Consider the following 26,462-nt stretch of genomic DNA (forward strand, 5'->3'; position numbering starts at 1 on the left):
TGCTAATGGGCTCGCTAGCCGGCCCAACACTAACCTCATCTGGAGTGCCTGTAACATCTAACTCCACTGCGCTAAGAAGCTGCTCTAACTTATGGACACGGCTCTCTAAGAGAGCCACCCTATCGTCCAACATCACACAGGATTTACGGAGGGTGTCAAGTATAATAAGTAGTGTACTTTGTGCACTAAGAAATTCAAAAATGTAGCCAAGCAGACATGAGCTAACCAATAATGGATAAGCTAACCACTCCTAAGGCTCACACAGATGCAGATAAATGAATTAAAATTCACAGCAGCAGAATGCAGTGAGAATATGAGGAGGTGTTGTCCAGGATGCTAAGCAATTTCCCCAACATCCTCCTCTATGACACCTCCACTACAGACTCCAGCTCAACCCTCAGGACAGAACCAACTCTCCTGATGAGCTTGTTGAGTCGGTTTGCAGGTGGTTGAATCTACACCACTCTACAAACCTGTTCACCACATTCCTGTACTCAGCCTTCTGGTCACTGCCAATGCAGTCCACAATGGCAGAGTCATCCAAAAACTTTTGCAGGTGGCAAGACTGTGACCAGACCCTGAAGTCTGAGGTGTAGAGTGTGAACAGGAAGGGAGATAGGAGGACCGTCCCCTGTGGTGCTCTTGATGGTGTCTGATGTAATGTCCTGAAGCCTCACATACTGTGGGTGGCCTGTGAGGTAGTCTGTAATCTAAGCCACCAGTGGAGCCTTCACCTTAATGTCACGTAGTTTATCACTGAGTAAGTTGGGCTGGATAGTAGTGAACACTCTGGAGAAGTCAAACAACATGACTCTCACAGTGCTGCCTGCCTCCTCCAGGTGAGAATAAGCTGTGTGCAACATGAAGATGATGGCATCCTCCACTCTCTTGTTCGGCTGCTACGCAAACTGCAGGGGGTCCATCGATGATTCGAATGTATGGATGTGCCTTTGTATGAGCCTCTTAAGTGAATTCATAACATGTGATGTTAGGGCCACACGTCTGTAGTCATTAAGTGTGTTGCGGTTCTTCTTCCTGGGCACAGAGACCAGGTATAAGGTTTTTCACTGCTCAGGACCATCTGGCTCAGGCTCAAGTTGAAGATGTGCTGGAAAATCCCACAGAGCTGGATAGCACATCCTTTCACCACTCTTGGGCTGAGGCCATCAGGACCTAAAGCCTTTCCTGGAAACAGGTGACTAAATCCTCAGCAGATCAGATCCTCAGCAGTGATGGTGATGGGAGGTCTCGAGGAGAATGAAGGAGTAGTGAAGGAAGGGAAGCGGGGGTAGGTTGGTAAAAAAGGGGGTGGTAATAATTGGGGTGTGAGGTGAGTGCACAGGGTGGGGGAGCAATGAGAGGGGCTGGGGGAAGGGTGGGCAGAGTTCATGTTGTCAAACCTGTTGAAGAACAGATTTAGCTCAATGGCCACATGTAGGGCTCCTTCCATCATCTGGTCCGCCTTCTTACCATGATCAGTGATGGGTCTCATCCCACTTCACACCTCCCTCATGTTGTTCTGCTGGAGCTTGCTCTCCAGCTTCTTCCTGTAACTGTCTTTCCCCTCTGTGATCTTCTTCCTCAGTTCAAGCTGCAGCCTCTTCAGCTCCTCTCTGTCTCCATTCCTGAATGCAGCCTTCTTCCTGTTCAGTGTTGCCTTGATGTCCTTTGTCACCCACGGTTTATCACTGGGGTAATGGCGCAGAGTCTTGGTTGGGAAGATATTGTCTGTACAGAAGTTGATATAATCTGTGATGCAGTCCGTAATGCTTTTAATATCCTCTCCCTGCGCATCACAGAGCACACCCCAGTCAGTCACCTCAAAACATCCACGAAGACTGTCTTCTGCGTCCTTTTACTACCTATGTACCATTCTGGTGATCACAGGTTGCTGCTGAACTGCAGGGATATAAAGTGGCACTAAATAGACTAGATTATGGTCCGCTTTGACGAGTGGGGGGAGGGCTGTGGCACTGTATGCTTTCTTGACATTAGCACACAACAGGTCTACTGTCTTACAATCAACAAACTGCTTGAAAGTGGGAAGGGATTTTGAAAGGGTTGGTTAAAATTCCCAGAGATGGCAGTGAAAATACTTGGGTGCAGCGTCTGCAGCCTCGCGGTCACAGAGGTAGTAATAACATTACTGGCCTGCGATGTGTCTGCTGCCGGTGGGATGTAAACAGTAAGGACAATGGTGTGGGAAACCTCCCTCGGCAAATAATAAGGATGAAGACTCACTGCCAACAGCTCAGTGTCTGGTTTACGCACACGCTTCTTCACCGTAATGTGTCCGGGATTGCACCACTTGTTGTTCACGTAGACAACGACTCCCCTGCCTTTCTTTTTGCCACTGTCACCGTAGCTCCGGTCCACTCACACCAACTGAAAGCCGGGTAAACTCACTCCAGTATGTTGTCCTGCAGCCATGTCTCTGTGAAGCACAAGACTAAGCCTTCAAGAAACACACTGTCACTCATCACAAGTAATATTAATTTGTGCACTTTGTTCGCCAACGATCTTCTGTTCCCCATCACAATGGAAGGAAGATGCGGCTGATATCTCCTCTTCCTTTGCCATGTCCTCCCGACTCTACAGGCCTGGTATCTCCGCCGCAGTTGTTTAGTGATATCATGTCTTTCCCCGTTCAGGCTACTGTGCTTATTTTACACAGCTTATCACTTGTGTAAAATAAAAAAAAAAAAAAAAGGTAAATGGACTGCATTTATGTAGTGCTTTTCCATCTGCATCAGACGCTCAAAGTGCTTTACACATCAATGCCTCGCATTCACCCCGATGTCAGGCTGCTGTCATGCAAGGCGCCCACTACACACCAGGAGCAACTAGGGGATTAAGGACCTTGCCCAAGGGCCCTTAGTTATTTTTCCGGTCAGGCTGGATCCTCTGGTCTCAAGCCCAACGCTTAACCACTAGACCACTAAACAAAGGAGTCCTAGCGATACTCTGCCATGGCCAGGAACTGGTTCAGGAAAAGTACTCCAAACACCAGGGAAATGATAAATAACAAGTGAAGCAGCATGTATTCACTGGCCAATAAATTATTAAAAACTATTAAGTAAAAGAAAGTAGAGGAAGAAAAAAATATTGTAAAAGTGGTTAAAAGACATGATGATGAGGACGACCATGGCAGGCAGCTGTCCGTAACATCGCCATCTTGATTTTTTTAAACCATTCTGAAACATTTAAAGTGGTTTAAAGCATCTTAAGCCTTATGCCGCGTTCACACCGGACGACACGTGAGCAATGGCAGCGACAGGTTGCCATGTAATCCCTATGGAAGGACGCGTTGTGGCACCACAAAAGTTCAAGCCACGCAATGCGACGCGATGGATGCGAATGAAGCGACCCGAATGAAGTGATTTTGAGCGACTGGTGCGTTTGTGGCACAATATCGCGTTGCGTTGCCCTCCTCCCCAAGTTGAAAAATCTGAACTTTTCATCTTAGGTGCATGTCCACTGTGAGAGACATAATCTAAAAAAAAAAAAAAATCAGGAAATCACAATGTATGATTTTTAAAAATAATTTATTTGTATGTTACTGCTGCAAATAAGTATTTGAACACCTGTGAAAATCAATGTTAATATTTCATACAGTAGCTTTTTTTTTGTTGCAATTACAGAGGTCAAACGTTTCCTGTAGTTTTTTTACCAGGTTTGCACACATTGCAGCAGGGATTTTGGTCCACTCCTCCATACAGATCTTCTCCAAATCTTTCAGGTTTGGACTTTCAGCTCCCTCCAAAGATTTTCTATTGAGTTCAGGTCTGGAGACTGGCCAGGCCACTCCAGGACCTTGAAATGCTTCTTACGGAGCCCCTCCTTAATTGCCCTGTCTGTGTGTTTGGGGTCATTGTCATGGTGGAAGACCCAGCCATGACCCATCTTCAATGCTCTTACTGAGGGAAGGAGGTTGTTTGCCGAAATCTCGCAATACATGACCCCATCCATCCTCCCTTCAATACGGTGCAGTCGTCCTGTCCCCTTTGCAGAAGAGCACCCCCAGAGTATGATGTTTCCACCCCCATGCTTCATGGTTGGGATGGGGTTTTCTTGGGGTTGTTCTCATCATCTAAACATGGTAGGATGAACATGGCAGAGCCTTCAGCTTTCAGGCTCCTCTCCTGTGGAACCAGCTCCCAATTCAGATCAGGGAGACAGACACCCTCTCTACTTTTAAGATTAGGCTTAAAACTTTCCTTCTTGCTAAAGCTTATAGTTAGGGCTGGATCAGGTGACCCTGAACCATCCCTTAGTTATGCTGCTATAGACTTAGACTGCTGGGGGGTTCCCATGATGCACTGAGTGTTTCTTTCTCTTTTTGCTCTGTATGCACCACTCTGCATTTAATCATTAGTAACTGATCTCTGCTCTCTTCCACAGCATGTCTTTTTCCTGATTCTCTCACCTCAGCCCCAACCAGTCCCAGCAGAAGACTGCCCCTCCCTGAGCCTGGTTCTGCTGGAGATTTCTTACTGTTAAAAGGGAGTTTTTCCTTCCCACTGTCGCCAAGTGCTTGCTCACAGGGGGTCGTTTTGACCGTTGGGGTTTTTCGGTAATTATTGTATGGCTTTTCCTTACAAGCGCCTTGGGGCAACTGTTTGTTGTGATTTGGCGCTATATAAATAAAATTGATTTGATTTGATGGTAAGTGGGGTTGATTCTAAAAAGCTCTATTCTGGTCTCATCTGACCACATGCAGGGATGAGATTGGCAAATTCGATTTTCAGAGGAAAATAAGCCAGAGTCCAGGGGCTGCAGGCCCCGGCGGGTCCAGGGCGGAGCCCTGGCCAGGGGGTCCTGAAGCCAAAGCATTTTTGCTGTTTTAAAACATGTAAATTGCACTACAATGATATTAAAAACTACTATAAATGCCAGGTGTTCATATCTATAATTCAAACTGTAAACCCTTACTAAGACCATCTACTGTACATGTGTATTTTTGTGACCAAAATATTTTTTCCTAACTAGACTTACTTGATTTCCAGCATTCTCCACTTTCAGCAGGCACATTTGTCAACAAACATACATGTAAGGGCGGGAGAAAGGAAAGGGCGGGAGAAACGCATATATAACCTTTGCGCTGATTTGTCATAAGCTTTGTAATAACCAATGAAAACGTGCGTAAGTAATAGCTTCAACTGTGTTTCGATACGTCTCAGTTTTTATGATTTGTTGGAGGGAAAACTACTGAATATTGGAAGTTGAAAGACTACACAGTTACCTCCCTTACACTACATGCTCATTGTGCACCTACTTCATACTGGTCACTGATCAGCACAGCGTTACTTCCGCGTTCGGCTGACTGACGGACTGATCGAACTTGCTGCGTCGGCGATAACAAACAAAGACCAGTCAGTGTTCTGAATAGATGACAATTTTATTAAACAAAGGTACTCCTGGCATTAATTTTTTTTTGCATTCTTACCCCCCCCCCCCCCCCCCCTAAATTTTCTCAACGGATTTGGACGTTTCACAAAATCAACCCCCGGGACTCTCAATTCCGCGGAAATCCGTGGATCCCCGGAAAAATCTCATCCCTGCACATGACCTCCTCCCATGCCTCCTCTGGATCATCCAGATCATCACTGGTGAACTTGAAACAGGCCTGGACATGTGCTGGCTTGAGCAGGGGGACCTTGCTGCCCTGCAGGATTTTAAACCATGACAGCATCATGTGTTACTAATGTAATCTTTGTGACTGTGGTCCCAGCTCTCTTCAGGTCATTGACCAGGTCCTCCTGTGTAGTTCTGAGCTTTCTCAGAATCATCCTTACCCCACCAAGTGAGATCTTGCATGGAATCCCAGACTGAGGGAGACTGACAGTCATCTTGTGTTTCTTCCACTTTCTAATAAATAATCATAACAGTTGTTGACTTCTACCAAGCTGCTTGCCTGTTGTCCTGTAGTCCATCCCAGTCTTGTGCAGGTCTACAGTTTTGTCCCTGGTGTCCTTAGACAGCTCTTTGGTCTTGGCTATAGTGGACAGGTTGGAGTGTGATTGATTGGGTGTGTGAACAGATGTCTTTTATACAGGGAACAAGTTCAAACAGGTGCAATTAATACTGGTAAAGAGTGCAGAATGAGAGGGCTTCTTAAAGAAAAATTAACAGGTCTGTGAGAGCCAGAATTCTTGCTGGTTAGTAGGTGTTCAAATACTTATTTGCAGCAGTAACATACAAATAAATTATTAAAAAATCATACAATGTGATTTCCGGATTTTTTTTACATTATGTCTCTCACAGTGGACATGCACCTAAGATGAAAATTTCAGACCCCTCCATGATTTCTAAGTGGGAGAACTTGCAAAATCGCAGGGTGTTCAAATACTTATTTTCTTATATATATATATATATATATACTCAACAAAAATATAAACGCAACACTTTTGCTTTTGCTCCCATTTTGTATGAGATGAACTCAAAGATCTAAAACTTTTTCCACATACACAATATCACCATTTCCCTCAAATATTGTTCACAAACCAGTCGAAATCTGTGATAGTGAGCACTTCTCCTTTGCTGAGATAATCCATCCCACCTCACAGGTGTGCCATACCAAGATGCTGATTAGACACCATGATTAGTGCACAGGTGTGCCTTAGACTGCCCACAATAAAAGGCCACTCTGAAAGGTGCAGTTTTATCACACAGCACAATGCCACAGATGTCGCAAGATTTGAGGGAGCGTGCAATTGGCATGCTGACAGTAGGAATGTCAACCAGAGCTGTTGCTCGTGTATTGAATGTTCATGTCTCTACCATAAGCCGTCTCCAAAGGCGTTTCAGAGAAATTGGCAGTACATCCAACCAGCCTCACAACCGCAGACCACGTGTAACCACACCAGCCCAGGACCTCCACATCCAGCATGTTCACCTCCAAGATCGTCTGAGACCAGCCACTCGGACAGCTGCTGGAACAATCGGTTTGCATAACCAAAGAATTTCTGCACAAACTGTCAGAAATCGTCTCAGGGAAGCTCATCTGCATGCTCGTCGTCCTCATCGGGGTCTCGACCTGACTCCAGTTCGTCGTCGTAACCGACTTGAGTAGGCAAATGCTCACATTCGCTGGGGTTTGGCACGTTGGAGAGGTGTTCTCTTCACGGATGATGCGAAGGAGATGTGTTGCACTGCATGAGGCAAATGGTGGTCACACCAGATACTGACTGGTGCCCCCCCCCCCCCCCCCAATAAAACAAAACTGCACCTTTCAGAGTGGCCTTTTATTGTGGGCAGTCTAAGGCACACCTGTGCACTAATCATTGTGTCTAATCAGCATCTTGGTATGGCACACCTGTGAGGTGGGATGGATTATCTCAGCAAAGGAGAAGTGCTCACTATCACAGATTTAGACTGGTTTGTGCACAGTATTTGAGGGAAATGGTGATATTGTGTATGTGGAAAAAGTTTTAGATCTTTGAGTTCATCTCATACAAAATGGGAGCAAAACCAAAAGTGTTGCGTTTATATTTTTGTTGAGTGTATATATATATAATGTGTGTGTGTGTGTGTATGTACTCGTATATGTATGTATATATATATATATATATATATATATATATATATATATATATATATATATATATGTATGTATGTATATGCAGTTTAATCTTGCAAGACAGATAACGTAGTGCGTGGGTGAATGTGGTGTGCATGTGTTACCCTTCACATGCTCTTCTTGATCTGCCTATAACATTTTATTCAGCGCTAACATACAATTTCTATCAAGATGAGCTGAACATGAAAAGAACACAAGAGACAGACAAGAACAAAAAATGAGTGGTGACCATAATAACAGTAAGGTGATGTAATATGTGTAACATCAAAGATGTTGGGAAGGTGTCGTAGCACGGACCCACAACAGGGGGCGCAAAGGAACGGACAATGAATAAGCCAATAAGTAACAATTTAATGTTGTGACAACACACAACTAAACACACAAGATATGAATAGACAATTAACACCAGGTGACGTGTGGGCAGGCTCGAAGATAGAAGACCCCCGACGAGAGATGAGCCGCGTCCCACACGGCTTCCACCACCAATGGCCTGAAGAACACCGGAGCCGCCAAGTCCCGAGTCCCCGGGTGGCCTCTGTCTTCGGCTGTCGACCCTGGTACTGCTGGCAGAAAACAAAGACAGGATGGATGAGTGTGAATTCGCACACTCAGTAATCCACAGTCTGCACTCAGTTAGGAGGGGAAACCTCCACCTCCAGAAACACTTTCACCCGTGCAGCTCCCGCTAGTCTCTTCCCTGGATGGAGTGAGAGGCGAGGACCGTTGCACTCCCACTATCCGCAAACCCAGCTTCAGATAGAGCCCGCAGGAACACGGCTGCACACAGAACACTGTTATAATAATGAATAATCACAGCAGAGAATATTACCTCTTCGGTAGTTGATTTCTCGGCGGGGAGGTGGAGTTGCAGTCCGGCTTATGTAGTGGTGTAAATGAGTGACGGCTGGTGTGACGAGTGACAGCTGTCACTTCTTCTGGGTCTGGCGCCCTCTCGTGCTTGGAGCCCGCACTCCAAGCAGGGCGCCCTCTGGTGGTGGTGGGCCAGCAGTACCTCCTCTTCAGCGGCCCACATAACAAAAGAGGCAGAACACCCACGATACAACATACCAGGACAGACAACACATAAACAGTGACAGTAACAGTTTGTTGTGTATTTTGTGAGCATCCATGCACCTATTCCAGGACACCAGAATCTTAATCCCCTTGGGATCACCCAGAACCAAATTGTGGTGATGACCACGAACACTGGAATGACAGCTGAGAATGACTGTCACAAGCTTATGACATCGTATTCAAAAAGACTTGAGGCTGTAACTGCTGCCAAAGGTGCATCAACAAAGTACTGAGCAATGGGTGTGAACACTCATGAAAGTACATGCGATTTTTTAGTATTTTATTTTTAATAAATGTGCACAATTAAATAAAATTTGAAGGAAACATTAATTTACTTCATTTTGGAATAAGGCTGTAACAACAAAATGTGGAAAAAGTGAAGTGCTGCGATATGCATTGTACTTCTTTGTTGGCGCTGACCTTGAAGTAATGATCAAGGCACTGGGCGATGATATCTCATGGATCGCCAGAAGAGATCGATCACCTGTGGCTTTTTTAACTCCTTTGACTGTGCTCTCTAAGTGCTCTTCTACATACATGTACAATCTTACTTTTACATGAAGACTTACTGCACATTCTGATGTTTTACCTTTCCTGGACCCCTTACAGCTAAATCGCGTTTGCGTTGGGAAAGTCATCATCAGTTGCATTCAACTCCAGTATTAATGTAAATCCCTTCAGAATTTTAGAATCATCTTCTGGCTCTCTGGAAATAAACAGCACAAACTTTCAAACCGATATCACAGAACCACGGTGGATTCTGGGTAATGTGTTAAATTATCTTTGTATCCACACAAAACAGCGTTTAAGGACTACATTTCCCAATAAACTTTACGCGTAACTCAGGCGTCTCTTTATTAACCATAGCAACGATGTTGCTATGCCTACGACACAAAATCTAAAATAGAAATTTACGAGAAAGCAATATTACGCATCGTGCTAAGAAAAATAAATTAATAATATAGTTTTCCAAGTGTCGCCGCTGATGACGACATCATCCCGCGACTCGTAGTTCTACTCGATTTTCTTTTAAAATAGGTAAGCGAAGGAACTCTAATTAAACTAACAAATATACGAAAGTGTTAAATAAGCACGCGTACCGATATGTTACTGTTCTTTCTGTGTTTCCCGTAGTAACAATAAATCTGTAAGACCGCCGAAAAAGTTGAAACGAAACCGTGACACGTGAGGAGCTAAGCTAACTTATTGGCTGATTTAGGTCACTTGCGGCTCGCGGTTTAGTGACACTTTGACAGTATGGCTGCTGGCAGGATTAAGATGGAGCTCACCCATGTGGTTCAGGGAAGAAGTCGTCTGGGTGTCCTGAAGGGGCTCGGCAGGACGGGCCAGTATTCTGTGGAAGTACCGGGATGTTTATTGTACACACGCTGCGGCACAGTGCCTCACCTCACCCACGACACGCTGTACACCCTTACCCACCTCCCTTCCGTCACCCAGGTCACTCTGTCCACACTGTGAGTCTACTGCTGTCTCTCTAAGCCCAGAGACGGGTGTCTGAAATCTAAAGTGCATCTCCATCATTTTGTCTCAAGAGCAGAGCACCAAGAGGCGTTGGAAGAGTTTAAAAAGGGATTCAAGAAGTTTGCAGGTACTGTGAGATATATCTCTTTTACTGTAATCTGTTTCTTTCAGGATTTATTGGGAATTTCCTTTCAGTTCGAAGAAAAAGGACAGGAGAAGAGAGTAAAGCAAAATCGATAGGAGTTGATTATAGTCCATGGGCCAAGCAGGATTTCTATGCCGCTTAAGGGGACTAAACACAATCCAGTGTCATTATACCATGGCCGACACAATAAAATGGACAGTGACCACCCCGAGGTGGCAGATATAACCAGGGTTGATCATAAAGAATTGGAAAACTAGTTAGTTTGGGTTATCTGTGAGTGAATGTTATAGAGTAAAAACAACTAAAATCTTGACAAAGGTCAATTTCAGTTTCTACAAGGGTCAAAAGTTAAAGTTGCAACATTTTTGACAAAGAATGTTGCAAATTATTGTTTGAGCTAATAGGATTAAAAATGGAATAGTTTGATCACGCTGAATGCTTGGTGTCCAAAATAAAAGTCAAACAAGGTTGATGTCCATTGGATTCTGAAGCACCTGTCACATGACGGCGGATCAAGGAAAAATATGAGGAACTGATATGACTTTTGGATACCTGTTTGTGTTTGTTTTTGTTCTGTACAACTTTTCTCATTTTTTAAATGTGTTCCTTGTCAGCTGATGTATGGCAAATCTGTTGGAAATTTTGTCCATGCTCAAAACTTTGAGCGGACATCAGGTGGAGAGCTTTCCCAGTGCTTGCATGTTTATTTACCATTTTATCCTGTATTTGTTTGTTACTTCTGTATTCATATCCTCTGGCTGTCTGACGCTTCAGACTGGTCTTCTGATTGGCCAAGGTCCTGCGAGGGGTTTGAATTCAGCATGAGGGGAGAAAGGACAGTTCCTGAAGCAGCAACATGCAGCGCAACTGTACATTTAGCCAAGGCCAGACTGAAGAAAAGGACAGCGCAGCTGTGTTGTTATCTCAGTGTTGAAGTCCACATGCCAGATTCTCTTGGTAAGAAGGTGCTGCAGAGAAATAACATTATTTGCTGTCCTCACTGTTGCAGCCCCACTGAAAGCTGGCACAGTGAGAAGATGCTCTCAGCGCAACAACATAGTGAGGAAGTATAATGCCATGATCCCCCAGCGAGCTGGATTCTGTCAACATTTGTGTTCAGACCTAGGTGAATCCCGCTCAAATCCAGAATGGGATGCTTTGCATTGCCATTGGAAATGTGGTGTTATCTGTCCATCAGAGCCCCAAATCCAACATGTATGGACTGATGGATTAAGCGATATTTGACACCTGACAAATTATTTCAATCCTTAACTGATCAGTTTGTTCAATCATCCCATTGTATAAAGTTGGTCCTCGGGGGGGGCAGAGATGGTGAGTGGAGTGGAGGTGTTTTGTTGTGGATTGTGTTGTGAGGAATTCTTTAAGATACTCAATGCTGAGGTGAATGGAGAGCCCGTGAAGTGTCCTGAGGATTGGTGTGATATGTTCATATTTCCGCACCCTCATCAGGATCTTGGCAGCACTGTTTTGGATTAGTTGAAGCTTTTGAAGGCTCCTACCATGGATCCAGATAAGGAGTGCATTACATTAGTCCAGCCTGGATTAGACAAAGGTGTGGAACTGCCTTTCAGCATCATGGAGGGAGAGGAGGGGCAGAGTCTGGCTATGATCCTGAGAGGGAGGAATGCAATTTTATAGAGGTAGTGGACGTGTATCAAATGACAGATGGGGGTCAAACTTGACCCCTATATTTGTAACAGAGGAAGAAGGGGTGATGGTTTGGCCAGAAAATGAAGTATAGTTAACCCTAGTGCTGTGACAGTGTCTATCAGTAGGCCACCTTCTCTATGCCAGCATGTCAAGCTTCCCCAGCCTGGTCGTGTGACAGGCTGTATTACATGTATGTGAAATGCTTGTGCAGTGAAAAAAAGACTTTCCACCCCTCTGTAACACACAATACCCATATGAAGGTCATAGTAAATTAACAGAAGATCCATGTAGAATGCAACAGTGGTTATTCCTCACGCTCATACAATAATACCATGATACGGTGAAAAAGGAGAGCCGCCATGCATATATAGAAGAATATGACTTACCCCGTCAAAGATACCATCCTGGAGTATGACTGATGTTATGTTCCAACTATTTATCTAATGTGAAAGGAGTTTGCAATACTTTTGTGGATTTGGGTGGCCGTGAAAAGGGCTGTTGGGGGTTTGGAATCAAATCCAAACCGACAACTGGATCAGTCGGTATCATTGTCTCTGGCAGCACTCCTCTCCATAAGCTGCTGGTAGGAGAGTTTATATTCCTTGTTTGTGTAGAATAACCTGAAGCATGGATCAATGCACAGCCCAACATTACATGGAACACACTCATAACTGGATCGATGAGTTGTTCGTCCATCCCCAGCAGCTTTCCTCTTTCCCTTTGTTGTTGAACACAAGACACATGTTCGCTGAGGGTTGTTGGTTTTCTGCTCCTCCCTCACTTTAATGTTGGGGAAATGGCGACCTGTCAGATGTTTCACATCTCATGGATTCAAAGCATGAATCGGCGTAGCGTCGGTGTCCCGCACCAGTGCTTTCACCACCTCCCGATGGAAAACCCAATGAAGCACAGGCTTCCTTCCAAGCTTCTTGCAGTGCTCATTATAGAGGAGGTATGCATTCAGCACTGTTATCATCAAGAGGTGGAAAAAGACCTTCTTCTACCACTTGAGGGTCCTATTGAAAGTGAGATAGGACACCATCGGGTTGTGCCTGATAACAGCACCCATATACTTGTAATCGATAATACAAGCTGGACTTAGACGCTTTATCAGCTCCCCTGTCAGGCAGTCCTGCCAGCAACAGCAATGAAATTGGCACCGTGAATCATTGTGCACACACAGACCTCCTTCCTATTGTGCAATTTCAGCAGCTGCATCGTTCCATTCTCCAACTCGATGTGCTCTCCTTTCCAAAGTTTAGTGGTTTACAGCTCATTTGGGACACCTCTCTGATTCAGCCTCAGGGTACCACATGCACTAGTCCTTCTCTTCTGCAGATTCTGGAAAAGGATGGGTGATGTATAGTAATTGTGGACAAAGAGTTTGTGACCTTTGTCGAGATACAGACTCATCAGTCTCATCACAAGGTCATATATCTTCCCTTTTGCTAAAGTTGGAATGCCCTGGTCCCTCTGGTATATCTCGAACTGTGTGCAATAGCCGTTGGAGGAATCACACAGCATAAACAGCTTCACTCTGAATTTGTCTGGCTTTTGCAGCATGTAGACTCTGAACGACAGGTTACCCCTCCAGGCAATCATACCCTCATCCAGAGCCAGATGTTCACAAGGTGTGTAGAGAGACATGAATTTCTGTTTCAATATCTCATACACTGGTTGCAGCATGAAGATTAGATTGTGGCCATCCTGTCCCCATGATACATACTGGCTGTTGTCGTTCAGATGAAATAACGACAAGATCAGCAGGAATCTGTTTGGAAGAATGGAGGTTCTAGTAATTCATCTGTCGACCAATAATTGTGTCAATGTTGGTGCTGTACCAGGCCCATCCCAATAATAAGCATCAGAAATGTTTTCATTTCGTCTGTGGACACAGGACACCATTTTCCAAATTGTGACTTAGGCTTCAGGTGTTTTTTTTTTTTTTTTTTTTTTTATTTCAATTCAATTTATTTTATTTATACAGCGCCATATCACAACAAAGCTGCCTCAAGTCGCTTCAATTGAGTAAGGTCTAACCTTACCAACTCCTCTGAGCAAGCACACAGGTGACAGCGGTAAGGAAAATCTCCCTCTGATGATATTGAGGAAGAAACCTCAAGCAGACCAGACTCATAGTGAGACCCGCTGCTTATCAATCTAACAGTTATAAGGTTTTTACAAAGTTTTACCAAAGTGAAGAAACAGGAAACAGAAAAAACTGAATAGCATTATAAACAAAGTGCATTATTGAGGTGAGCATGCAGTCATTGGTGCCATGGGCAGGGCACGTGAGATAAGTCCGGCACTCTGTGGTGCAGGGTCAGCATCCATCCATTGCCTCATCAGTTTCACTTTAGTAAAAGCTGCTTTCATGAAAGACTGCATTCCAAAAGCACACTGCAGTAACTCAGAGAGGTCACCCTCAGCAAGGTGGTCCACGGGCCACTGCATCAGCTTCAGCCAGGGCATCTTGTGGTCAGTCCGGCGCCCTGGTGTGCATAGCAGTGATCTTCCGGAGATCACTTCAGTGCCTCAGACAGAGAGAAAAAGAGCAGAATCAGTCAGCCAGAAATAACTGCACCTAAAGTATGACTTCACTTGATTAAATCGACAGGGAAGCAAAGAGAATACCAAGTTGGTTGCTGGCAGCTAGCTCTGAGCTTCACTAACAGACCCCGAACTTAGATGAAGTGAGGCTGAAACCTGTGCCGTTACTACTAAGATGAATTAAAAGGAAAGGAATCATAGTTTCTTACAACCCCAATTCCAGTGAAGTTGGGACGTTGTGTAAAATGTAAATAAAAACAGAATACAATGATTTGCAAATCCTCTTCAACCTATATTCAATTGAATACACCACAAAGACAAGATATTTAATGTTCAAACTGATAAACTTGTTTTTGTGCAAATATTTGCTCATTTTGAAATGGATGCCTGCAACATGTTTCAAAAAAGCTGCAACAGTGGTATGTTTACCACTGTGTTACATCACCTTTCCTTCTAACAACACTCAGTAAGCGTTTGGGAACTGAGGACACTAATTGTTGAAGGTTTGTAGGTGGAATTCTTTCCCATTCTTGCTTGATGTACGACTTCAGTTATTCAACAGTCCAGGGTCTCCATTGTCATATTTTGCGCTTCATGATGCGGCACACATTTTCAACGGGTGACAGGTCTGGACTGCAGGCAGGCCAGTCTAGTACCCGCACTCTTTTACTATGAAGCCACGCTGTTGTAACACATGCCAGATGTGGCTTGGCATTGTCTTGCTGAAATAAGCAGGGACGTCCCTGAAAAAGATGTTGCTTGGATGGCAGCATGTGTTGCTCCAAAACCTGGATGTACCTTTCAGAATTATTGGTGCAATCACAGATGTGTAAGTTTGCCCATGTCATGGGCACTAACACACCCCTATACCATCACAGATGCTAGCTTTTGAACTTTGTGCTGGTAACAGTCTGTATGGTATTGTTCCTCTTTTGGTCGGAGGACACGATGTCCATGATTTCCAAAAACAATTTGAAATGTCAGACCACAGCACACTTTTCCACTTTGCGGCTGTCCATTTGAAATGAGCTTTGGCCCAGAGAAGGCGGCGGTGTTTCTGGATGTTGTTGATGTACGGCTTTTGCTTTGCATGGTAGAGTTTTAACTTGCACTTGTAGATGTAGCGATGAACTGTGTTAGCTGACAGTGATTTTCTGACATGTTCCTGAGTCCACGCGGTAAGATCCTTTACACAATGATGTCGGTTTTTAATGCAGTGCCGCCTGAGGGATCAAAGGTCACGGGCATTCAATGTTGGTTTTCGGCCTTGCCGCTTACGGATAGAAAGTTCTCCAGATTCTCTGAATCTTCTGATTATATTATGGACTGTATATCATGGAATCCTTAAATTCCTTTCAGTTGAACACTGAGAAACGTTCTTAAACTGTTGGACTATTTTTACACTCAGTTGTTCACAAAGTGGTGATCCTCACCCCATCGTTGCTTGTGAATGGCTGAGCCTTTTGGGGATGCTCCTTTTATACCCAATCATGATACTCACCTGTTTCCAATTAGGTGGTCTTTGAGCATTCATCAACTTTCCCAGTCTTTTGTTGCCCCGTCCTAGTTTTTTGAAATGTGTTGCAGGCATCCATTTCAAAATGAGCAAATATTTGCACAAAAACAACAAAGTTTATCAGTTTGAACATTAAATATCTTGTCTTTGTGGTGTATTCAATTGAATATAGGTTGAAGAGGATTTGCAAATCATTGTATTCTGTTTTTATTTACATTTTATACAACGTCCCAACGTCATTGGAAATGGGGTTGTAATATGCCAGTATGATAACCATACGAAACGGAGAATAGATTATAGGCTAGTAACCGAACCTTAAAATCTGACCACACAGAGACATTAAGCCAGTGTTGAATTGGTGTAATGTGTCAAACTTTCTGCTTCATGTCAAAATTCTGGCAGCAGTAAATTGAACCAATTGGAGAACCCTTATGCTGGACTGTGGTAAACCAGAGAATAGAACATTGCAGTAGAAGAGACGAATGCATGGATTAGGATTTCCTCATCGGCCACAGACAGGATGGTATGAATCTTCGCTATGCTACAAAGGTGGAAGAAAGCAGTCCTCATGATTTCTCTGATGTCTCAAAAGACAACATAGGATCAAAAGTTACCCCAAGGTTCCTCACTTTTTTTTAGTGTGATGTATGACACACGAGCTTAGGTTAAGCATTTGCTAGTCAAACTGGTGTCGATATGTCACTGGTCCAAGGACCATCATTTCAGTCTTACCAGATTTTAAACGTAATAAATTGGTAGACATCCAGCTTTTTACAGAAGCAAGGCAATCCTCGAAAGTCATGAGTTTACCAGCAATTGTTGGCATGAACAACTGAGTGTCATCAGTGTAGCAATGAAAAGTAATCCCATAACGCCACAGTATGTGCCCAAGGATACTGTATAAATGTAGAAAAGCAGAGGGTGTAAGATGGACCCATGTGGAAACCTGTATTTCATGTCAACAAGGTTAGAGGTAAGGTACCGTTATTATACCGGACACAGTGAGAGCAACTGGTTAAATAAGATGTCAATCATACAAGGACATTCGCAGCAATCCCAAAAATGATTCTTCAGCCTATCAAGTAGAATATGATGATCCACTGTATCAATTGCAGCACTAAGGTCTAACAGTAATAGAACTGTAATGGTGTCCAAATCCATTGCAAGCAGAAGATCTTTTACTACTTTAGAAAGAGGTGTCTCTGTGGAATGATGCATTCTAAATGCAGACTGCATTCGCTCAAAGAGATATTCTCAAGGTGATCCACAAGCTGCTGTGAAACCACTTTTTCAAGGATTTTAGAATGGAGTGATAGGTTTGATATCAGCCTATAATTTTTCAGTAGACTGGGGTCAAGGTTTTGGTTTAATCACTGCAGACTTGAAACATTTGGAACATTTGCAACTTGGAACAGATCCTGAGGCTAGTGACAAATTAATATAAAAGTACAGTAGGCCCAAGTGTAGGCCACAGGTCCTTAAACAGTTTTGTTGGTATAGGTTGGTATAAAAAGACAGGCTGTGCATTTAGCAGAAGTTACAAGTTTCATCAGCACACCCAGTGAAATAATATCAAATTCACCTTATTATTTCTTCTGTTTTTCTTGTTGCTAAATGCTGATAAATTATACTGTATTTGTTGTCTTTCTCCTGCCTGATTCTGTTTTTTTCTCTCTGTTTATTAAGGTGCGGCTCTATCCAGAGATGGAAGTGGGTGTTTTCGTCTGCAGGCTGCCCGTATTATGCACCAGCATGGACTCCCAAAATTACCCCAAATTTCCTGTATTGTCTATTGTGTCGGTAGCATGGCCCAAGCAGAGGGTCACCTCTTTGAGTCTGGTCTGCTTGAGGTTTCTTCCTCAGATCATCAGAGGGATTTTTTCCTTACCACTGTCACCTGTGTGCTTGCTCTAGGGGTTAGTAAGGTTAGAGCTTACTTGTGTGAAGTGCCTTGAGGAAACTTTGTTGTGATTTGGCGCTATATAAATGAAAATAAATTAAAATTAAATTCAGTAAATCTAGGTGATGTATCAGTGATGGCACTCACATCAATAACAGGGTGCAGTGATGGAACGAAGGCATACTGGGATATATTTAACTTAATGCCATCTATTTTCTTTTTGAAGTAATCAAAGAAATCTTGGGCTGTAAATGGAGAGCGACTTACAGGCACTTGTCCTTGAATAAGTGTTGCCACGGTGTCAAACAGTTTTTACCCCATTGTTTTATACAGTAGCATTCAGTTAGAGATTGTCCAAACTACACATTTTATTTTTGATTCTTCATGATCAGACAAACAATGTGGTATACTTTTCAGTATAACTGGAGCTTCTTTTTTTTTACCCCTCTGTAATCCTTCATTGACACCTACATGACTATAACTTGACTTCTATATGACTATAACTACCACCCTGGGATGGCTACCATACATTTTTTTTTGAGGCCATGGTATCCTGAGGCTGGATTGTAAATACTGTTTAGTCCTCTTAAGTGGTACCACGAATAGGTCAAATTTGGCTTTGGGCTTATGGACTGTTATGATTATGCCTGCCCAGGCCATGTCTGCCTGTGGTGATGTCTTTAAACAGAAAGTGCAATTTCATTCAGACTTAGTGGATAAACTCGATGGACATTCTCTTGCAACATCGGACATGTCAGTGTCATATGTCATAGATCAAAGTCACATCAGAGATCATCATATAAAATGCATTAATGACTATATCTCAGTCACGAGATGATATATTGCAACGTGGTTTTCTGCATAGATTCGTGCTCTCCTTTGGTTAACAATGGAGTAGATCGTTCTCAAAAACTGACTGTGCAAGATGGATATCTTCTCTGCACCACTTTGACTTCAATTATGTTCTCTGAAAAACTACTTCATAAGCTACACCAGGCTGAAAATCCCACTTTTGTATGAGCAGTTGCATGTTGTGCTTCCACGATGTCCACATTTGCACCAAGGTAAGAGTTTGTGAAAATATAAACATTATTTTCATGGACTAAGTTGGGAATGACTGGAGAAAATTGGGGTGCTTTTGAATATGTGTTGAGTTCAGTCTTCAAAAGCTGATAAGCTCCTTGAGCCTCACTAAAAATGCTGTCTCTTTTGAGTATTTTTATGAATGCCCCTGAAGAATGACCTCATTTAGATTTGCTGTGTGAGACTTGCTGTGGTACTAATCCTCACCCTGCTGTAAGCAACAAGAATTGAAATTAGAAAAGTAATTACTGTGTTGTCACTCGTTAGCTGCTGGTGGATTACTACAGTGTGCTTGTAAGAGTCCCAGATGCAGAGAGCTGTAATTGAATCATGAGGAATAACAACATTTGCTGTTAAGATACTGTCTTGTCACCTTGTGATCTTCTGCTGCAGCTGGGTTTACTGATAAGACTACACCTGATTCCTCTTTCTGCACACTCACTGTAGTCACATTAACATACAATAATGAGCTGTCTCACCCGGTCACTGCGCTTCTCAGACTGTAAACCTTTGTTCATTTTGTTTGTTGTGAGCAGTGGACATGGATTTGTGTTTTTCTATGTGCAGGGCTTCATGATACGGTGTTGTACTGCTCACTTCACGACCCTGCTACCCCTTACCCAACAGGTTACGCTACCAGCAAGGTGGGAATGAGCTCTACACACACTCACGCTCATGTGTCTTTTGGCTGCCTGCGATAAAATGGCTATCAACTCAGAAGTTTGTCATTCAAACTGATGGAGGGCTGACTTGTAATGGCAAGTTTGACAGGATTAAAGACTGCTGATGGTCAGCTGATCCACTCAGATATTAGGTTGTGCTGTCAGTGTCGGGAATGTTGGCCCATAATCTTGGATTTTACATTGTGTTATGATGCTATCATTGTCAGTGACTTAAAGAAGCATCATTATTGCAGCTGGATTATGTTCTAAAACAATTTATAAGCACATTGAATCCAGATCAGATCACCTTGTTCCAGCTGCATTGCATTTTATGACCCTAGGAAACATCAGAGAGACATTACTTGAAAAAAAAAAAATATATATATAGTGCCAGGGAACAAGTTGGGACATGCCTATCTCGGCTTTCAATGCTTACCAGCCCAGTGAGTATAAGAGAAATTGTGGAGAGCTGGGCTTGTCCTCTCGCTCGATCAGGGAATCGGTCCTGACGCGCGAAGCCTCCGCGCGGCTTTCCATGACAAAATCTCTTGTTAAAAGTGAAATCTGCCGGAAAATGGCTGATGTCCAGCTCTTGTGATAACCAGAGAAATTGCTCACGACAGTCCCAGCTCCACACAGCCATTCGTTTAGAAATGATGTGGTGTTTTCTGCCTCTTGATGGCGGCTTGGAGCGTGGCGCGCCGTGCGCCATTGTGGGGCGTCCTTAAAGCTGTAGTAACACTCCTTATCCTCTGTGAAGCCCATAAAATTTTCACCGAAAGACAGATAAATTTTTCGAATGGTTTCCAGCTGCTTGTCTCTAACAGTTTCTGAAAAAATTCTGATGGAAAAAAGCCCAAATCATTCCGCCATTTCCTCGCAATGAAACAACGACGAGAGGGGTGGACCACTCCTCCCACAAGGCGTGCTCACAGGCGAATGACACAACCGACAGGCGTGGAAAAACTCACGCATGCGCACGAAGGTTCAAGCTTGGCTGACGTAAAAACATATGAATCAAATCCATATGGTTTTTGAAAAAAATAATAAGGTTGGATACTTTTCTAATAGACCTCATATATATATATATGCAATGATGGGCACATTTCAGATAATCCGACAGCAGATAATTATCGAAGGTAATGTTTTTGCTATCGGATTAGCTTTTCAGATAAGTTTTAAAACCATTATCGGACCAATTATCTTCCAATAAATTTAGTTCCGATAACTTTCAGTCCGATAACATTTTTTTGCTGGTAAAGTTTAACGGTCAAAAACTTCTGTAAACCCTAAAATCAAACATTTTAGTCCATTTGTTGTATGTTTGAAGTAGACTGGCTGCCTGTCGCTCGCTGATGACATCATCATTAAGCGCAAAATGTGATTGGCCGGTCGACGCAGTGAGCATTGTGGGTAGTGTAGTTCAGGTTGAACTTTGGATGTTACAGTGACTCGTCCACTCGACACAAAAACAAAACAGACTAGTTTTAACATTATTTTATTTTATTTCTTTGTGGCTGTAATTTAATCGCCAAGACTCGGTGGGGGAGAGGAGCTCTCACAGCGCAGCTGTGTGTACAGAGGGAGGGACTTTTCTTCACGTTTAGACACGGTTTTGGATTAAAAAGGACGCTTTATGTGGATTATTTATTCAGATGAATCCCACTGAAACTAACAGGTAAGAATTTATATTTACTACGTGTATTTTACTCTGCCAGTCAATGCATTAATGGATGTATTTCGGTTGTTTAAGCCACACAGTTCAAAGCATGTGAAAAAAGCAGCAGCTTTTAGCTCGTAAATGACGGTGTATCTAATACCGAGATAAACTGTGACTTCTAATACTGTGTTTTACTGCTTTTGAAAGATGTTGACAGTGTTTGGGGTTTTATTTTTTATTAATTCATTTTTCGTGTGTTCTTTCTGTTTGTGATCCTTGAACTTACCCAGCAGTCCCTGTGGCACTTAAAGTGAAGCTGACAGTGTAATCTGATGTGGTCACATCCAAATCAATACAAATAGTTATCGGTTATCTGTAATAAAGATAATTTTTTTTAGCAGTTTATCGGTTTGTCATAAAAGATAACTTTTCAGTTATCTGATTAATGGTTATTGAAGCTAACTTTTTGATTAGCTGTGCCCAGTGTGTGTGTGTGTGTGTGTGTGTGTGTGTGTGTGTGTGTGTGTGTGTGTGTGTGTGTGTAAACTGCCTGATGCACAGCCTATGTCTGTCTTGACATTGTCCCTTGTCCATTGACTTATTTTTGTACTTCCGTTGTGTCTCGGGGGGACAAACAAAGTTATTTAGCAGTGATGACACTTTTTGTATGATTTGATATAATTCGATGGGTAGCTATAGCTATCTTCTTTTTTATCTTCTTCTCTTTAGCTAAAACTATATAGAACAGCCTTTAATCATCACATCCTTGTCCATAAAGATGGGTAAGTATTAAATATTAAAATGTCTCATATGACTGAATACATTAAGACCAAGTTATTGTTGTAGAACTATTGTGGTTTTACAAGAACATCATGTTGATCGGTGCATTATTCTTAGAATACTGAGCCACCAGGGCAGCACGGTGCCTTAGTGGTTAGCACTGTTGCCTCACAGTAAGAAGGTCATGGGATTGATTCGCACCTGTGGCCTTTCTGTGCTCCAGTGCTCTGGCTTCCACCCACATTTAAAGTTAGGTGAACTGGAAACTAAAAGTTGTCCAGGTCTCCTTTGTAAAAGAAGGAACAAACCTGGTTAAATTAAAAATATATATTATTCCATTTGTATTTTTGGTATTATGCAAACCTATAAAGTAATCTGATTTTTATTTTTTCAAAAGGCCTATTACTGTATTTAGTATATAACTTTAACAACGGTATCTGTAAGTTTCTTTTTTTTTTTTTTTTTTCAGAAAATGACAACTTGGAAAAATAAACATCAAAACCTTTTTAAAAACTATTTTTTAGGCTGCTTAACACTTTTTTGTACAATATTGTACGTAGGATGACAAAGTTGAGAGTATCACTTGCATTGTGAGGGAAGGCCAAGTGGATGCCGCCCATTCTTTATTTGGCATCATCATATGGGTGATTACTTTAGAGGTGGGGATGGACCACTTGTCCACTTGGGTGGACAAGTGGCAATCCAGGACCCAACACTGTTCAGTGGTGTTGTGGATGCTGTGATGCATGACGCCTGTGCGTGTTCCCACACTTGATGAATTGTCTGCTAATGGTTTTCAAAGTTGGCTGAAAAGCTAATCCACTAATGAAAAAGATGAGCACAGTTTAGCTAAACTGTGCCCACCACTGGATTTCAGACACAAAATCTGCGTGCATGCTATGAAGAGACACAAATTTCTATGATCCTGGTCCATATCTTTAAATTTTGATGTACAGTAATCTTGCAAAATAGTTAAAAAGATGGTATGTAGAGCTTTAAGGAGTTGTGTTTCTTTTGAGTGTTTTGTAAGTTATCCCAGTAACATTCTATCACCACCAGAAAATGTACTGTTCATCCATTGTTTTCTCTTTTGTTTTTGTTTTTTGTTTTTAAGTGAAAATGCTTTTTTTTTTTTACCTAGACTGTGTCGGTGTGGGGAAGCGGTGGGCGGATAGAGCTGACAATGGACAAGTTCATGGCTTTACAAAAGACAGTGCAGCCAGACTGGTACCACAGCATGGCAGATGGAGAAACATGGCAGAACAGCGCTTCTCGTAAAAGGGTTAGAAAGTCAGTGGACCGCACTCTTGCCCATTTGGATGAGTGTCTGTTGATGCACCATAAATCACAGGTAAACAAACAACCGGCAGTCAATATACACAAGATATTCTTGTTTATGTGACCTCGAAGACGTGGTAGCCTTTGTGAGATTTAATGTGCAAAACACGTATGCACAGCACAGGTACACAGAACAGGGATTAATGTTTTCTAATTTTGTTGCCATGAGGCTGCTGTGTATCTGTACTGAGGATGGCAACATTACGAGGAACACATTGCCAGTAGGTGAGGAACGGGCTGTTGTCAACCACGATTAATTGTGCATTGTCCTTCCTAATATAACATTGAGTCAAATCAAATCAATTTTATTTATATAGCGCCAAATCACAACAAACAGTTGCCCCAAGGCGCCTTATATTGTAAGGCAAAGCCATACAATAATTACAGAAAAACCCCAACGGTCAAAACGACCCCCTGTGAGCAAGCACTTGGCAACAGTGGGAAGGAACAACTCCCTTTTAACAGGAAGAAACCTCCAGCAGAACCAGGCTCAGGGAGGGGCAGTCTTCTGCTGGGACTGGTTGGGGCTGAGGGAGAGAACCGGGAAAAGGACATGCTGTGGAGGGGAGCAGAGATCAGTCACTAATGATTAAATGCAGAGTGGTGCATATAGAGCAAAAAGAGAAAGAAACACTCAATGCATTATGGGAACCCCCCAGCAGTCTAAGTCTATAGCAGCATAACTAAGGGATGGTTCAGGGTCACCTGATCCAGCCCTAACTATAAGCTTTAGCAAAAAGGAAAGTTTTAAGCGTAATCTTAAAAGTAGAGAGGGTGTCTGTCTCCCTGATCTGAATTGGGAGCTGGTTCCACAGGAGAGGAGCCTGAAAGCTGAAGGCTCTGCCTCCCATTCTACTCTCACAAACCCTAGGAACTACAAGTAAGCCTGCAGTCTGAGAGCAAAGCGCTCTATTGGGGTGATATGGTACTATGAGGTCCCTAAGATAAGAAGGGACCTGAGTATTCAAAACCTTATAAGTAAGAAGAAGAATTTTAAATTCTATTCTAGAATTAACAGGAAGCCAATGAAGAGAGGCCAATATGGGTGAGATATGCTCTCTCCTTCTAGTCCCGTCAGTACTCTAGCTGCAGCATTTTGAATTAACTGAAGGCTTTTCAGGGAACTTTTAGGACAACCTGATAATAATGAATTACAATAGTCCAGCCTAGAGGAAATAAATGCATGAATTAGTTTTTCAGCATCACTCTGAGACAAGACCTTTCTAATTTTAGAGATACTGCGTAAATGCAAAAAAGCAGTCCTACATATTTGTTTAATATGCACTTTGAATGACATATCCTGATCAAAAATGACTCCAAGATTTCTCACAGTATTACTAGAGGTCAGGGTAATGCCATCCAGAGTAAGGATCTGGGTAGACACCATGTTTCTAAGATTTGTGGGGCCAAGTACAGTAACGTCAGTTTTATCTGAGTTTAAAAGCAGGAAATTAGAAGTCATCCATGTCCTTATGTCTGTAAGACAATCCTGCAGTTTAGCTAATTGGTGTGTGTCCTCTGGCTTCATGGATAGATAAAGCTGGGTATCATCTGTGTAACAATGAAAATTTAAGCAATGCCGTCTAATAATACTGCTTAAGGGAAGCATGTATAAAGTGAATAAAATTGGTCCTAGCACAGAACCTTGTGGAACTCCATAATTAACCTTAGTCTGTGAAGAAGATTCCCCATTTACATGAACAAATTGTAATCTATTAGATAAATATGATTCAAACCACCGCAGCGCAGTGCCTTTAATACCTATGGCATCTCTGTAATAAAATTTTATGGTCAACAGTATCAAAAGCAGCACTGAGGTCTAACAGAACAAGCACAGAGATGAGTCCACTGTCTGAGGCCATAAGAAGATCATTTGTAACCTTCACTAATGCTGTTTCTGTACTATGATGAATTCTAAAACCTGACTGAAACTCTTCAAATAGACCATTCCTCTGCAGATGATCAGTTAGCTGTTTAACAACTACCCTTTCAAGAATTTTTGAGAGAAAAGGAAGGTTGGAGATTGGCCTATAATTAGCTAAGATAGCTGGGTCAAGTGATGGCTTTTTAAGTAATGTTTTAATTACTGCCACCTTAAAAGCCTGTGGTACATAGCCAACTAATAAAGATAGATTGATCATATTTAAGATCGAAGCATTAAATAATGGTAGGGCTTCCTTGAGCAGCCTGGTAGGAATGGGGTCTAATAGACATGTTGATGGTTTGGATGAAGTAACTAATGAAAATAACTCAGACAGAACAATCTGAGAGAAAGAGTCTAACCAAATACCGGCATCACTGAAAGCAGCCAAAGATCACGATACGTCTTTGGGATGGTTATGAGTAATTTTTTCTCTAATAGTTAAAATTTTATTAGCAAAGAAAGTCATGAAGTCATTACTAGTTAAAGTTAAAGGAATACTCGGCTCAATAGAGCTCTGACTCTTTGTCAGCCTGGCTACAGTGCTGAAAAGAAACCTGGGGTTGTTCTTATTTTCTTCAATTAGTGATGAGTAGTAAGATGTCCTACCTTTACGGAGGGCTTTTTTATAGAGCAACAGACTCTTTTTCCAGGCTAAGTGAAGCTCTTCTAAATTAGTGAGACGCCATTTCCTCTCCAACTTACGGGTTATCTGCTTTAAGCTGCGAGTTTGTGAGTTATACCACGGAGTCAGGCACTTCTGATTTAAAGCTCTCTTTTTCAGAGGAGCTACAGCATCCAAAGTTGTCTTCAATGAGGATGTAAAACTATTGACGAGATACTCTATCTCACTTACAGAGTTTAGGTAGCTACTCTGCACTGTGTTGGTATATGGCATTAGGGAACATAAAGAAGGAAACATATCCTTAAACCTAGTTACAGCGCTTTCTGAAAGACTTCTAGTGTAATGAAACTTATTCCCCACTGCTGGGTAGTCCATCAGAGTAAATGTAAATGTTATTAAGAAATGATCAGACAGAAGGGAGTTTTCAGGGAATACTGTTAAGTCTTCAATTTCCATACCATAAGTCAGAACAAGAT

The 26,462-nt window shown here is 42.5% G+C and overlaps 2 protein-coding genes across 3 annotated transcripts in view; one reads left to right on the forward strand and one right to left on the reverse strand.

The window, feature by feature from the left end:
* ccdc191 (coiled-coil domain containing 191) overlaps nucleotides 1-9,359 on the reverse strand; it is an 88,494-nt gene extending 79,135 nt beyond the window's left edge. The window contains 1 exon segment of the mRNA XM_034169419.1: nucleotides 9,223-9,359. Within this exon segment, the coding sequence (XP_034025310.1) occupies nucleotides 9,223-9,303 (81 nt within the window). The 5' untranslated portion in view covers nucleotides 9,304-9,359.
* Nucleotides 9,360-9,555: 196 nt separating this feature from the next.
* Nucleotides 9,556-26,462, forward strand: part of qtrt2 (queuine tRNA-ribosyltransferase accessory subunit 2) — a 63,615-nt gene continuing 46,708 nt past the window's right edge. For both annotated transcript variants that reach the window (XR_004560477.1, XM_034169421.1), the window contains exons 1-5: nucleotides 9,556-9,691; nucleotides 9,903-10,128; nucleotides 10,207-10,262; nucleotides 19,568-19,644; nucleotides 23,244-23,453. Coding sequence is in view for 1 of the 2 variants with exons in the window: in XM_034169421.1 (XP_034025312.1) it covers nucleotides 9,911-10,128; nucleotides 10,207-10,262; nucleotides 19,568-19,644; nucleotides 23,244-23,453 (561 nt within the window). In the remaining variant the exon portion in view is untranslated. The remainder of the gene's footprint in view (nucleotides 9,692-9,902; nucleotides 10,129-10,206; nucleotides 10,263-19,567; nucleotides 19,645-23,243; nucleotides 23,454-26,462) is intronic.

The sequence above is a fragment of the Thalassophryne amazonica genome, chromosome 1 (genome assembly GCF_902500255.1).
Source record: "Thalassophryne amazonica chromosome 1, fThaAma1.1, whole genome shotgun sequence".
Lineage (NCBI taxonomy): Eukaryota > Metazoa > Chordata > Actinopteri > Batrachoidiformes > Batrachoididae > Thalassophryne > Thalassophryne amazonica.